This window comes from Pelobates fuscus, chromosome 6 (genome assembly GCF_036172605.1).
Source record: "Pelobates fuscus isolate aPelFus1 chromosome 6, aPelFus1.pri, whole genome shotgun sequence".
NCBI lineage: Eukaryota > Metazoa > Chordata > Amphibia > Anura > Pelobatidae > Pelobates > Pelobates fuscus.
In genome coordinates this window covers 1,675,219-1,690,146 of record NC_086322.1, presented here as the reverse complement: position 1 = coordinate 1,690,146, position 14,928 = coordinate 1,675,219, and the positions used below count along the sequence as shown (strand labels likewise).

Here is a 14,928-nt window from a genome sequence, read left to right as displayed (position 1 = left end):
ATGCAGGTTTCCTACAATAACGAGACGAGGCTACGTATTGACGGTTAAGCAGAACTGTAGGTTTAATGTGGCAGGCTGGCTTTTATGCAACTTTTCCCATAAGGTTACCACCCATGTGGATCTTGTTGGGCACCGAAAACACAAACTCAACAACCAATAGTTTACAGTCACACAGTTAAACACTCCCATTCATTACAGTAAATCCCTCCCCTCTGCTTGGGAGACAATTGAGTTAATTGCTCAAACTTAATCAACTCAATTATCTCCAAGTGAAAAATACACTTTTTACTCATTTTTCATAACATCAAAATTATACATCAAATTCCCATAAAACATATTGTAACGGATCGACGGGCACCCCGACTGGGTACCTCCGTTGAAGGATGCTCCTAGCGCTTCCTGAGGACTCCAAGCACTGCATCAGACACCATAACCACCGTAGACTCCTCCAGAGAGCAAAACAGGAACAAGCTCTTACAAGAGCTTAGCAGTGATTTAGCAAGGGAGTATGACAAGCATAGCAATCCCTTGTAGCAGATTCCCCCAATAAGAGACGGCAACCCAAATTGAGGGTGAAGTAGCACTCGGGTTTAATGGCACACACTCTGCTTTTATGCAATTCTCCCCTGCAAGGGAGACGCCCACATCCAATTATACATTACCCAATCACACAATGGTTACATCCCACAGTTTCCCTTCCCTTAGCCTGAGAGGTAACCCAATTATCCGTACAGTTTAAACATACTTTTTTACCCAACTTTCATAACTCTAAAACCATACATCCAATATTAATAAAATATTTATTAATTAATAATACATTTTATTAATCAGCACATTCCAAATACAAACATACCCAAAAATAATTTGAATCCGTTCAGCCGTTCGGGAGTTAGATATAAGTCACTTTTGACCGACCACAAGCACATTTTCATGCCCAAAACAGTTCCATGGATTTGGGCTGTGTGGTCGGTCTATTTTGCACCGGGAAAATGACTTAAGTCCCATTCGAATGAGCGTTCGAATCTTCGAACGGGACTTAGTCTCCAGCCGCGGTGTCGAAGACGGTACGGGTCAGCGGTGTTGGGTAGCCGGAAACAGTTCCATAGATTTGGCTGCACACACCGCTGACCGCGTTCGAATAAGTTAAAATGGCCGCCGCCATGTGTTCGTTTGTCGAATGGTGGCCACTTCGACGACTTCTGCACTTCGACTGCATCCACGGTGCCAGTTTAAAAGTTGTAACACTGCTCCAAAAGTAATTAAAGGGCCAGGAACAGCATTATACAAATCTATTATGCCCAAAAACAGTTCTTCAAGGGGTAATACATCCCAGGGCCATAGTCGCAGGGCAGGAGGCTAGCAACCAGGCTTCTCCAGTGCACAGTGGCGAGGTTGGTTCCGCCACACATATATTTTCAGAACGAGCATAATTAGGGAACAAACATATCCAAAAATCATACAAATTGGTTCAGGGGTTTGGGAGATAGATGGACGTCCCATTTCTGCCCGGTCACACACGAGGCTCCTGCCCAAAATAGTTCCATGCGTTCAGCTGGTGCGGCCGGTCCCTTTTCGTATGTTTAAAATACCGAACAGTTATTTTTATTGTTTGTGCCTTTGGTGGTCGTGTGCCGACTCGTTAGTTTAATATTTATACCGAACGCCGCCTTGTTCGTATGAATCTGTGCGAAGCTAAGTGGTCCTGGAAGTCTCAGCGGTGTTCAGGAGTTTGAGTGTCCGAAAATAGTTCCAGACACTCGATGACCAAACCTCGCTGGACGCGTTTGACAAAACAAGATGGGCGCTGCCACGTGTTCGTGCATACAAAATCGACGGCCACCCAGTGAACCACTTAAAACTTTTGTGGTTTGGCACAGAGTCAGGGAGTTAATTGCCGGCACACGCCTGGTCTGGGTAGTCTCTGGTTTGGCAGTTTGTTTGGTTATACAAACGAGTTAGCAGGGTTATTCGTTTTTCCATTTGTATGTTACAAATACAGTGGTTACAATGTTCCAAGTCTGTTGGCCAGGCAATAACAGGGGATCTGTTAAAGGTGGCAATATCTTTTACTGTGTACATAGATAATACTATAACTGGCCAGAGGTGTCTCTGTCCCTCTCTGTATATATATAGATAATACTATAGTAAAAACCAAAGAAACAAAAAAGTTACCTGCGCTCTCTCCTTAATCCCTATGTATATTTAAACAAATGGAGGTAATTTAGTTACTCAAATGGACACTGGAAAGAACGCCCGCCTGCCAACGTCAAGGCAGACCCCCCTAGACGGGTCCTACTCTGACCCTTCACCATGTTTCCTTGAGCTTCTGGCAAAGATATCTCTAATGAGACAGAAAGGGGTATTTTTTTTTATATACACCCCTATATACGTATTAACCCTTAATAGGGATTGGCGGCAGCATTGTAACCTAGCTGTGTGATACAAAAAGTGAATACAAAAAGAAAAGTCCTTACTCCCATCACTCCTGGGTGGCAGCAACAACCACAGTACACATCAGCTCCAATACATATAGTAAAAACCAAAGGAAAAAAAGTGACCTACGCTCTCTCCTTAATCCCTATGTATATTTAAACAAATTTAGGTTGTAGTGGATTGCGTTTGGCTACTATCCACCGTCTTTAATTTTGGCTGTCCATAACTTTTATTGTTACAACATTATGTTCAATTTCCTATGGTTCGTTACTTTTAAGACAAGAAGTAACCAGGGAGCTGCTGAAGCATTCGTCTGGTTGTTCAGTAGGAACCCAATTGCCAACATGTTAAATATCTCCATTCGACAAACGGACAAACTACTGAACAACCAGACCACCCCAGAGAGGAACATGGCTCGAATTGACCTCCCCATCGTTATTTACACTATCCTAATTGAGAATCATACGAACACACTGTGTATTCCCTGGGTGGGCACCGTTTAACATGCAAACACGTGGTGGCGGCCATCTTGCCATACGAACGCACCAGCTGTGTTTGGTTGTCGAGTGTCTGGAACCCAAATCGGACACACAACCACGCGAACACCACAGAGACCTCCATCCGTTCGTGGGAAAACACACGAACGGCACGGCGTTCGGTAAAAAGATACCCACGAACAAGGGGATTCATACGAACTCAGGCAGAGCCCATTGTATTCACTATTTCCGTGTTTTTCACCTCACGAACAGAGACTGACAACAAGGCCAAAACACATGGAACTCCTTTCGGCTATTGCCTCGTGTGCGGTCGGTAAAACGAAGACCTCCACGAAATTCCCGAATGCCTGATCCGAGCTGGGTGATTTTTGAGTATGTTGCTCACCCATATCAGGGCGATCAGGGGATATGTCATGGTCTTCAGGTACATCCAGAAAACAGGGAAAATGTGTGTTTCAAATGTATAGGTAATTGGGTTATTTCTCCGGCTAAGGAGAGGGAATGTGTGGGCTGTAGCCAGTTTGTGATTGGAGAATGGATAATTTTCCGTGGGTGTCTTCCTTGCATGGGAGAGTTGCATAAAAGCAGGGTATGTGACATTAAACAGGAGTTCTGCTCCTGATACTGTGTGTTGTCCAGTTATTGGGAAAGGTGATGGGATATTCGTGGATTATTTTATTTACTATTTATGCTGTTCTTCCTGTGATGATTTACTTGATCCTGAGCAACTCTTGGAATACCAGCAGAGAAAGTCTGTGTTAAACTAGCGCTCCGCTACAGAGGTCATTTAGTTACTTCGTTACTCCAATGGCCACCTTGCTTCCATGAGCTTCTGGCAAAGATATCTCTATTCTTTATCCTTATTAACCCTTAATAGGGAACACATGGAATGGGCGGCAGCATTGTAACAAGGCTGTGTGATACAAAAAGTGAATACAAATACAAAAAGAAAAGTCTTGGGCTCACTTCCATCACTCCTGGGCTGCAGCAACGACCACAGTACAAATCAGCTCCAATACATATAGCATAAACCGAAGGAAAAAGGTTGCCTGTGCTCTCTCCTTAATCCCTATGTATATTTAAACAAATGGAGGTCATTTAGTTACTCCAATGGCCACTGGAGGGAATGCCCGCCTGCCAACGTCAAGGCAGACCTCCCCTTAGAGATATCTTTGTCAGATATACGTCATCCCGCTAAAGCATTGCACAGAAACGGTTCATCCAAAAGGAGAGGTGAAGTCCTGGATCTGCTTATTTACAGAAATATTAAACCCAGAAACCACTTGGACCTTGGAGAAAGTATTGGTGGTCAGAATACATACACAGTAACATCTAGATTGCAATGTGCATTTTAATCATCTGCTCTCAAACATTTACAAAGGATTTCCAAAAAATTCCAACCCAACACAAAGGGCGATTTAATCAGTCAGCTTCAATGTACCCGTAGTTTAAGGACACCATGCCATATCAAGTCCATGTTTAGCCTTCAATCTATTCCATCTTCTGTTTTCCTCCTGCTGGTATCTGCCTGGCGTTTATAGTCACAAGGAGGTTATTTCTGGCAGTGAGATAGAAAGCGTTAAGGACACAGGGATATGATCGGACAGTCCCGCCAAGCTGGTGATAAACTGGTATTTATCCATAACCTGAGAAAACAAGTAAACATGTCAGGAAAACAATGTAAAAAATGCAAATAGCTCATTTGTATAAAAAATATCACTGAAAAATTCAGAAAGACCCTAATTGGGGTAGAAACATCCCAGGTCCACTAGATGTTTGAATAAAGAACAGATTTCTGAAAGTATATACTTCCAGAGTCCTCATTATGCTTACAGGGTTAATCCAAGCACCATGACCACTTCGGGGCCCGGAGTCTGTATGTGTGGTGAAAGTAACCTAGCCACTGGCTTTTGGAGGAGCCTGTTTGCCAGCCTTTTACTCTGTGACTATGGCCCCTGAAATAGACCTGGCTAAAATACTTCAAACAGGCTGTTCATGCAATTGGGACTATATGGTTCGTTTACCGAACAAGCGCACGAACAGAGACCACCCTGGAGCTTATTAACCACTTGGAACCTATTAACCACTTGGAACGTTTCTCACCGCAGTGTTCTAATTGTTCGCCAGGGGGGCCGCAATGCCTTTGGACAACCACAAGGTGGCGACCATCTTATTTGCATGAACGCAGGCAGCAGTGTTTGGGGCATGGATCTCCTGGAACTAAAATCGTCTACATAAACTCCCGAACACCGCTGGACTTCCCTCATTGCCTGCGTTCGTTTCTATTCAGCTTAGAAGGGCACTATTCAGTGAGATCATTCGTTTGGATGAAGGGAACAAGCTCCAGGGTAAGACTATTGACTTGCATAAAAGGCCAGCTGTGGCTCCCATTAAACAAGATGCTTTACTCCTTCATGAAGTCTTGGCTCATGTTTGGGGGATTGGAGAACTACACTCTGGGGATTGCTATAATCACTATACTCCCCTGAGTATAGCATAGAATGTGATGGCAGATAAGAACCATTCGGCCCATCTAGTCTGCCCAATACTTCCCTGGCCTTATCTTATAAATAGGATAGCCTTATGCGTATCCCACATATGCTTAAACTCCTTAACAGTGTTAACCTCTACCACTTCAGCTGGAGGACTATTCCATGCATCCACTACTCTCTCAGTAAAGTAATACTTCCGGATATTATTTTTAAACCTTTGCCCCTCTAATTTAAGACTATGTCCTCTTATTGTGGTAGCTTTTCTTCTTTTAAATATAGTCTCCTCCTTTACTGTGTTACATAGTTACATAGCTGAAAAGAGACTTGCGTCCATCAAGTTCAGCCTTCCTCACATATGTTGTTGCTTTTGATCCAAAAGAAGGCAAAAAACCCAGTCTGAAGCGCTTCCAATTTTGCCACAAACTAGGACAAAATTCCTTCTTGACCCCAAAATAGCAGTCAGATGTCTCCTTGGATCAAGCAGCTATTATCCCACTAATTAGAAATGATATCCCTGTATGTTATGTTTTTGTAAGTATTTATCCAATTGCAGTTTAACCCCTTAAGGACACATGACATGTGTGACATGTCATGATTCCCTTTTATTTCATAAGTTTGGTCCTTAAGGGGTTAAACATCTGTATAGACTCTGACAAAACCACCTCTTCAGGCAGATAGTTCCATATCCTTATTGCTCTTACTGTAAAAAAAAAAAAAACCTTTTCTTTGCCTTAGATGAAATCTCCTCCAGCCTAAATGTGTGACCTCGTGTCCTATGTATAGCCCTGTTTATGAATAGATTTCTAGATAAATGTTTGTACTGGCCCCGAATATATTTGTATAAAGTTATCATATCCCCTCTCAGGCGCCGTTTTTCCAAACTAAACAGATTTAATTTTTTTAACATTTCTTCATAACTAAAATGCTCCATTCCTTTTATCAATGTTGTAGCTCGTCTCTGGACTTTTTCTAGTGCCATGATATATCTTTCTTTAGAACAGGTGCCCAAAATTGCACAGCATATTCAAGGTGTGGTCTTACCAGCGATTTATAAAGAGGCAAAATTATATTTTCATCCCGAGAATTTATGCCCCTATTTATACATGACAAAACCTTACTGGCTTTAGCAATGGCAGATTGACATTGCATATTGCTGCCTAATTTGTTGTCTATAACAATTCCCAAATCCTTCTCGTGAGTGGTTATCCCTAATTCACTACCATTTAGGGTGTACGTTGTGTGATCCTTGTTTGCAGGTAGCACGGTCCTCTAGGGTAAACAACAGGCACAGTCCTTGTAATTGCATATACTCCAGGCACTTTATTTGTAAATCCACACAGGAGACAGCAGTAAATGAAAACCTAAATATAACACAAATCCCTATAAACAAAAACCTAGCTCGTCTGAGCACTAACTAACATTAGGTTCCCTATCTCTCAGGGGTTAAACTAAAACAAAACAATATTGGTTTCACCAACCTAGTTCTTTGTCCGCTCTCAGCACTCCCAGTGCTTCAAGCCAGCCTTGACTGCTTCCCTTTCTGCACTCCCAGTGCTCCAAACCAGCCTTAACTGCTTCCCTTTCTGCACTCCCAGTGCTCAGTCTCCTTGACTCTCTCTCTGGAGAGAACAGCCTCTCTCCTACCTGCTTCCTGGGAGGAAGCCAGCAATCCCCCCCTTTTTACCTGCCTAGCAGGGAGGGGTTTACTCCCACTGCTACAGCTGATTATCCGCAGCTGAGCAGTGGGTTGGAGACAGTCCAAAAAACCCTGGCCTGGATCTATGTCTCCCAGGAAAACCCCTAAAATGTGGAGTGGAACATTGGGCCACCCTTCTCTCCAAATGCTCCACCCCAACACACAACACACAACCCACATATACTCCCCCTGGGGTTAAATGGCCTCCCTGCCTTCACTTTATCACAGTTGCTTGTGCATTCTTAACCCCGAAGTGCATGACTTTGCATTTCTCTACATTAAATTTCATCTGCCATTTTAGTGCCCGGTCCCCCAATCTATCCAAATCCTTCTGCAGCAAAGCAATATCCTGCTCACATTTTATTAATTTACAAAGTTTTGTGTCATCTGCAAACACTGATACATGGCTTTCAATGCCCATTTCAAAATCATTTATGAATATGTTAAATAGAAGCGGTCCCAAAACAGAACCCTGAGGGACACCACCTTTGTCAAGCCTGAAAATTTACCATTAATTACAACTCGTTGTACTCTATCCTTAAGCCAATGTTCTACCCAAGAACAAGAATATTCATCTAGACCAATTTCTTTTAGTATGAAGACTAACCATTTGTGAGGAACCATATTAAATGCCTTGGCAAAATCCAAGTAGATCACATCCACTGCAACACCCTGATCTATACTTCGATTTACTTCTTCGTAGAATGCAATTAGGTTAGTTTGACATGACCTATGTTTCATAAAACCGTGCTGATTATTGCTAATAACAAAGTTCTTCCCAATGAATTCCTGAATATTATCCCTTAATAGCCCTTCAAATATTTTCCCAGTTACGGAAGTTAAGCTCACAGGTCTAATTTCCAGGCAAGGATTTTTAACCCTTTTTAAATATAGGAACAACATCTGCCTTCCTCCAATCCTCCGGTACCTGAAACAAAAGAATCTTGAAAAATTAAATACAGAGGTTCACTTATTTCCTCACTTAGCTCCTTAAGTGCTCGTGGGTGGATACCGTCAGGTCCCGGAGCTTTATTTACATTAATTTTCTTTAACAGCTGTAGCACCTTGTCTCGAGTTATCCAATCACAAGTTATCAGAAAGTTTGTTGCAGCAATCGTTTGCATATCTCTTGCCATAGGATCCTCATTAATAAATACTGAAGAAAAATAGTTATTTAAAATTTCTGCCTTTTCCTGGTCTTCATTGACTAACATACCCATCTCTGTTTTCAGTGTACCTACACTTTCATTTTTTTAGAATTAATGTACTTGAAAAATTATTTGGGGTTGGTTTTGCATTCTTTAGCTATCAATTTCTCATTTTCCAGTTTAGCCACTTTAAGTATTATTGGCTTCCTAATATCTTATATAGGATGCCTCTGATTTAAATGCTTTAAATGCCCTTTTCTTATTTTTAATCTCTTGTTTTACTTCTCTACTAAGCCACATTGGTTTTAATTACCGTATATACTCGAGTATAAGCCGAGTTTTTCAGCACATTTGTTGTGCTGAAAAACCCCAACTCTGCTTATACTCGAGTCAGAGTCTGTATTATGGCAATTTGCATTGCCATAATACAGACTGGGGGGAGAGGGGTGCTGGCAGAGCTGTACTTACCTTTCCTGCAGCTCCTGTCAGCTCTCTCCTCCTCCGCGCCGTCCGTTCAGCACCTCGGTCAGCTCCCAGTGTAAGTCTCGCGAGAGCCGCGGCTCTCGCGAGATTTACACTGGGAGCTGACAGAAGAGCAGAACGGACGGCGCAGAGGAGGAGAGAGCTGACAGGAGCTGCAGGACAGGTAAGTAACGCTCTGCCAGCCCCCCTCTCCCCGCCACTGAACTACCAATGACACAGGACCACCAGGGAAGGAGCCCCCCTCCCTGGCCAGCTAGCAAGCAGGGAGGGGGGACGAAAAAAAAAAAGATAATTAAAAAAAAAAAAAATAATTAAATAATAAATAATAAAAAAAAAAATAATAATATAAAAAAATCAATTAATAATATATCAAATGCCCACCCCCACCAACACATACACAAACACACACTGCATCACACACTCACACTTCATTCATATACACACACTGCACTCACACACACTGCATTCACACAATCTGGAAATAAATATTCAATTAATATATACGCACGCACACTGCACTCATCCGCACACTGCACTCATCCGCACACTGCACTCATCCGCACACTGCACTCATCCGCACACACTGCATTCATTCGCACACACTGCATTCATTCGCACACACTGCATTCATTATATACACACACTGTAAATAAATATTCAATTTATATAATTTTTTTAGGATCTAATTTTATTTAGAAATTTACCAGTAGCTGCTGCATTTCCCACCCTAGTCTTATACTCGAGTCAATAAGTTTTCCCAGTTTTTTGGGGTAAAATTAGGGGCCTCGGCTTATATTCGGGTCGGCTTATACTCGAGTATATACGGTAGTTTCTTTTATATTTATTACCCAATGGTACATACTGTGAAATGTACCTTTCTAATATTTGTTTGAATAGTTTCCATTTATCCTCAGTGTTTTTATCACTAAGGAGTTTATGCCAGTTGATATGCTGTAGAGCTGCCCTAATCTTATTGAAATTGGCTTTTTTTAAATTATACGTTTTAGTATACCCCAAGTGCTTTTGCTTTTTTGAGTTTATTTCAAAATTTACCATATTGTGATCACGATTTCCCAAATGCTCCCTTATTTGAATGTTGGTTATGATATCCACATGAGTCCATCCCTACAAGCGCGCTGTCTTGGCGTCATACTTGACTCTGGTCTCACCTTTGAGTCTCACATCCAGTTTGTTGCCAAGTCCTGTAGGTTCCAACTCAAAAACATAGCCCGCATCCGCCCCTTTCTTACGCAAGATGCTACCAAGGAGCTTGTCCATGCTCTAGTAATTTCCCGCATGGATTACTGTAACCCTCTCCTGATTGGTCTCCCCAAAAGCCGTACTGCCCCGCTACAGTCTGTAATGAATGCTGCAGCTAGACTGATTTTCCTATCCAGTCGGTCCTCTCACACCTCGCCCCTCTGCCAGTCCTTACATTGGCTCCCTGTATCCTATAGGAGTCAATTCAAAGTGCTAACCCATACATTTAAAGCACTGAACAATTCCAGCCCCTCTTATATCTCTTCACTGATCCAGAGGTATGCCCCTCCTCGTACCGTCCGCTCTGCCCGCGACCACCTCCTGACCGCTGCTCGCACCCGTACGGCCAACTCGCGCTTGCAGGACTTCTCACGGGCGGCTCCTCTCCTATGGAATAACTTGCCTACTGCCATCATACTCTCCCCTAGTCTTCAATCATTTAAGAAGGGCCTTAAATCCCATCTCTTCAGGAAAGCGTATGGCCTCCCAGAGTAATCTCTCCCTTACATACCTGTCTCTTGCTCTCCTATGGGATAGTGCTTTGCTCTCTCCTCCAGCTCTGCTTCACTCCTACTTGATATTTCCTATCCTAATGTTTCTAATACCCCACCTCCTATAGACTGTAAGCTCATTTGAGCAGGGTCCTCTTCAACCTATTATTCCTGTAAGTTTTCTTGTAATTGTCTTATTTATTGTTACATCCCCCCCTCTCAAAATATTGTAAAGCGCTACGGAATCTGTTGGCGCTATATAAATGGCGATAATAATAATAATAATAATAATAACCCCTTAAGGACCGGCCTGTTTTTGCGATGTTTGTACGTTAAGGACCAGAGCAGTTTTAACACTTTTGTGGTGTTTGTGTTTAGCTGTAATTTTCCGCTCTCTCATTTACGGTTCCCATACAAGTTATATATTGTTTTTTTCACAACAAGAAGGGCTTTCTTTACATACCAGTATTTATATTATGTCATATATTGTATTTAAAAAAAATAATAAAATATGGTGAAAAAAAAAAAAAAAAAAAGATGTTTTTGGACTTTTACTTATCTACAAAATCTAATGAAAAAGACTGCTAAATAGATTCAAAATGTTGTCCCGAGTTTAAAAACACCCAGTGTTTACATGCTTTATTGCTTTTTTTTGCAAGTTATAGGCCTATAAATACAAGTAGGAAATTGCTGTTTCAATAAATATATATTTTAAATGTATCAATAGTGACATTGTAACACCGTTATCTGTCATAAATCCCCGAAACACACCTAACATGTACATATTTTTTAAAGTAGACAACCCAGGGTATTCAAAATGCGGTATGTCCAGTCTTTTTTAGTAGCCACACTGGCCAAAGTTAGCATTTATATTTGTTTGTGTGTTAAAAATGCAAAAAACACCAATTTTGGCCGGTGTTTGTGACTAAGTGGCTACTAAAAAAGGCTGAACATACCCCATTTGCAATACCTTGGGTTGTCTTCTTTTGCAAATGGTATGCCATCATGGGGCTAATTCTCATTCCTTGGCTACCATACGCTCTCAAAGGCAACCTAACCAATCTGATAAATTTCAATAAAAAAAAAAAAAAGTAAAATCAAGCCTTATATTTGACCCTGTAACTTTCACAAACACTATAAAACCTCTACATGTGGGGTACTGTTATACTCAGGAGACTTCGCTGAACACAAATATTAGTGTATCAGAACAGTAAAATATATCACAACAATAATATCCTCAGTGAAAGAGCTGTTTGTGTGTGAATATCGCTGTGATATGTTTTACTGTTTTGAAACACTAATATTTGTGTTCAGCGAAGTCTCCCGAGTAAAACAGTACCCCCATGTACAGGATTTAGGGTGTCATAGAAAGTTACAGGATTAAAGACAGTGCTAGCAAATTAAATTATCTGGACTTTTGGCCTGGGTTGGCAGGCAGGTCCCTCAAATTGCAATCATTAAAATTACTTAATTAGGTAAAAATATTACATAAATATGCACGTAGAATTTTAATATATATACATATTTATATATTTGACGTCTACGTGTATATTTATGTAATTATGTATGTGGACATATGTATATTTCGTATTATTTTTATTTATTTATACATAGATATATATATCATTACATTCTAAGTGTATTTTGATATAAATATATATCAATATCAAAATACTGTTAGAATAAAATTGCATATATATATATAATTTTTTTTTAATTATAAAAAATTATTTTTATTTTTTGTTATTTATTTTTATTAACATATTATTTGTATTTTATAATAATATATATATATACCATATATATAGTTATTATATATATTGTATATATTCGTGTGTAATTTAAATATAAGTGTATTTTTATATTAATATACGTATATATAAATATAAAAATACACTTAGTATGACATTATATACAGGGGCGGACTGACCGGTCGGGCACTTCGGACATGGTCCGAGGGCCCGGCCGGGAGGGGGGCCCGCCATCAGGGGGCCCGGCCGCCCCTTTAAATGCTGCAGCCGCCTGAGCGCTCTCTTAAGAGCGCTCAGGCGGCTGCAGCTTCTCACCTCCCCTCCCCGTAGCGTGGCCGAGCTGCTCTGCGTCCGCGGTGCCGGCCGGAGTGATAGGAAGGTGCACACACACTGAGTGTGCACCTTCCTGTCAGTCCGGCCGGGTACAGGAAACAGAAACTCCTGTTCCGCGCGGAACAGGAGTTTCTGTTTCCTGTACCCGGCCGGACTGACAGGAAGGTGTACACTCAGTGTGTGTGCACCTTCCTATCAATCCGGCCGGCACCGCGGACGCAGAGCAGCTCGGCCACGCTACGGGGAGGGGGTAAAAAGAGAGAGGGAGGGAGGGGAGGGGGGGGGGAGTTAAAAGACAGAGGGGGGGGGAGTTAAAAGAGAGAGGGGGAGTTAAAAGAGAGAGGGAGGGGGGTTAAAAGAGAGAGGGAGGGGGGTTAAAAGAGAGAGGGAGGGGGGTTAAAAGAGAGAGGGGGAGTTAAAAGAGAGAGGGAGGGGGGTTAAAAGAGAGGGAGGGGGGTTAAAAGAGAGAGGGAGGGGGGTTAAGAGAGAGGGAGGGGGGTTAAAAGAGAGAGGGAGGGGGGTTAAAAGAGAGAGGGAGGGGGGTTAAAAGAGAGAGGGAGGGGGGGTTAAAAGAGAGAGGGGTTGTTAAAAGAGAGAGGGAGGGTTAAAAGGGGGGGTAAAAGAGAGAGGGGGGTTGTTAAAAGAGATGGGTTAAAAGAGAGGGATGGGGGTTTAAAAGAGGGAGGGGGGTTAAAAGAGAGAGGGAGGGGGGTAAAAAGAGAGGGGAGTGGGGGGGTAAAAAGAGAGAGGGGAGTGGGGGGGTAAAAAGAGAGGGAGGGGGGGTAAGAGGAGGGAGGGGGGTAAGAGGAGGGAGGGGGGTAAGAAGAGGGAGGGGGGGTAAGAAGAGAGAGAGGGGGTAAGAAGGGAGGGGGGAGTAAGAAGGGGGTAAGAAGAGGGGGGAGGGGGAGGGGGGAGTAAAAGAGGAAGGGGGGAGTAAGAAGAGGGGGAGGGGGGAGTAAAAGAGGAAGGGGGGAGTAAGAAGAGGGGGAGGGGGTAGTAAAAGAGGAAGGGGGGAGTAAGAAGAGGGGGGAGGGGGGTAAGAAGAGCGGGGAGGGGGTAAGAAGAGGGGGGAGTAAGAAGTGGGAGGAGTAAGAAGAGGTGGGAGTAAGAAGAGGGGGAGGGGGGAGTAAGAAGAGGGGGAGAGTAAGAAGGGGGAGTAAGGAGAGGGGGAGGGGGGAGTAAGGAGAGGGGGAGGGGGAGAGTAAGAAGAGGGGGAGAGTAAGAAGGGGGGTAAGAAGAGAGTGGGAGTAAGAAGGGGGTAAGAAGAGGGGGAGGGGGGGTAAGAAGAGGAGGAGGGGGGAGTAAGAGGAGGGCAATTGCCCCCTCCCCTGTCCGCAGGCACCGTGCGGGCAGCCGGCAGGGGAGGGAGGAAGAGAGGACCCGGGAGCTCAGCCTGCAGCTCCTCTGGGTCCTTCTTGCGCGAGCACAGATCGTTGCCGCGGTTACCACGGCAACGTTACGGCTCTTGCGAGAGTAAACTGTAGCCCTGGAGCTACGGGCTAGAGTTCACTCTCAACACTGTGACCACCAGGTATTCCTGGTGGTCGCAGTGGTGAGAGTGAACTTTAGCCCCATAAACACACTGCCCCCACACACCATACACATTCACACACTACCCCCCATACACACACACTGCCCCCACACACACCATACACATTTACACACATTGCCTCACACACACACACATACACTGCCCACCCATACACACACAGCCCCCCATACTAACATTGCCACACACATACACAGCCCCCTCGTACACACATTGCCCCACACACCCTACACATTCACACACTACACCCCCTCACACACACTGAACCTTTCACACACACTGCACCCCTTACACATTGCACCACTGCTCCTATACCCTACTACAGCCTCATATCCCAGCAGACCCCAGGTAAGTTGTCAAACTGTTCTTAAACGGTTTGACTACTTACTCTGGGAGGGGGCCCCGGCCCTCCTGGCACCATAACGACTACACAGAGTAGTAGTGGTTATTGTGCATGGATTATTTCTTTAAATAATCTACGAGTGCCCCAGTAGCCAGCAAGCCAGCCAACCCACAGGCCAGCCAGCCCACAGGCTGGCCAGTAGACAGCCAGCCAGCCTACAGGCCACCAGTTAGGCTTAAAGCCAGCAAACCCACAGCCTGCCAACCGCAGCCAGCAAGCCACAGCCTGCCAGCCAGCCAGCCACAGCCTGCCAGCCGCAGCCAGCAAGCCCACAGCCTGCCAGCCGCAGCCAGCAAGCCCACAGCCTGCCGGCAGTAGCCAGCAAGCCCACAGCCTGCCGGCAGTAGCCAGCAAGCCCACAGCCTGCCGGCAGTAGCCAGCAAGCCCACAGC

The 14,928-nt window shown here is 43.7% G+C and overlaps 1 protein-coding gene across 1 annotated transcript in view; it reads right to left on the bottom strand.

Annotated features, from left to right (window-relative positions):
- Window positions 1–4,261: 4,261 nt before the first annotated feature.
- The window catches only part of LOC134614080 (sphingomyelin phosphodiesterase 5-like), an 85,953-nt gene continuing 75,286 nt past the window's right edge, over window positions 4,262–14,928 (bottom strand). The window contains exon 8 of the mRNA XM_063457497.1: window positions 4,262–4,576. Within this exon, the coding sequence (XP_063313567.1) occupies window positions 4,472–4,576 (105 nt within the window). The 3' untranslated portion in view covers window positions 4,262–4,471. The remainder of the gene's footprint in view (window positions 4,577–14,928) is intronic.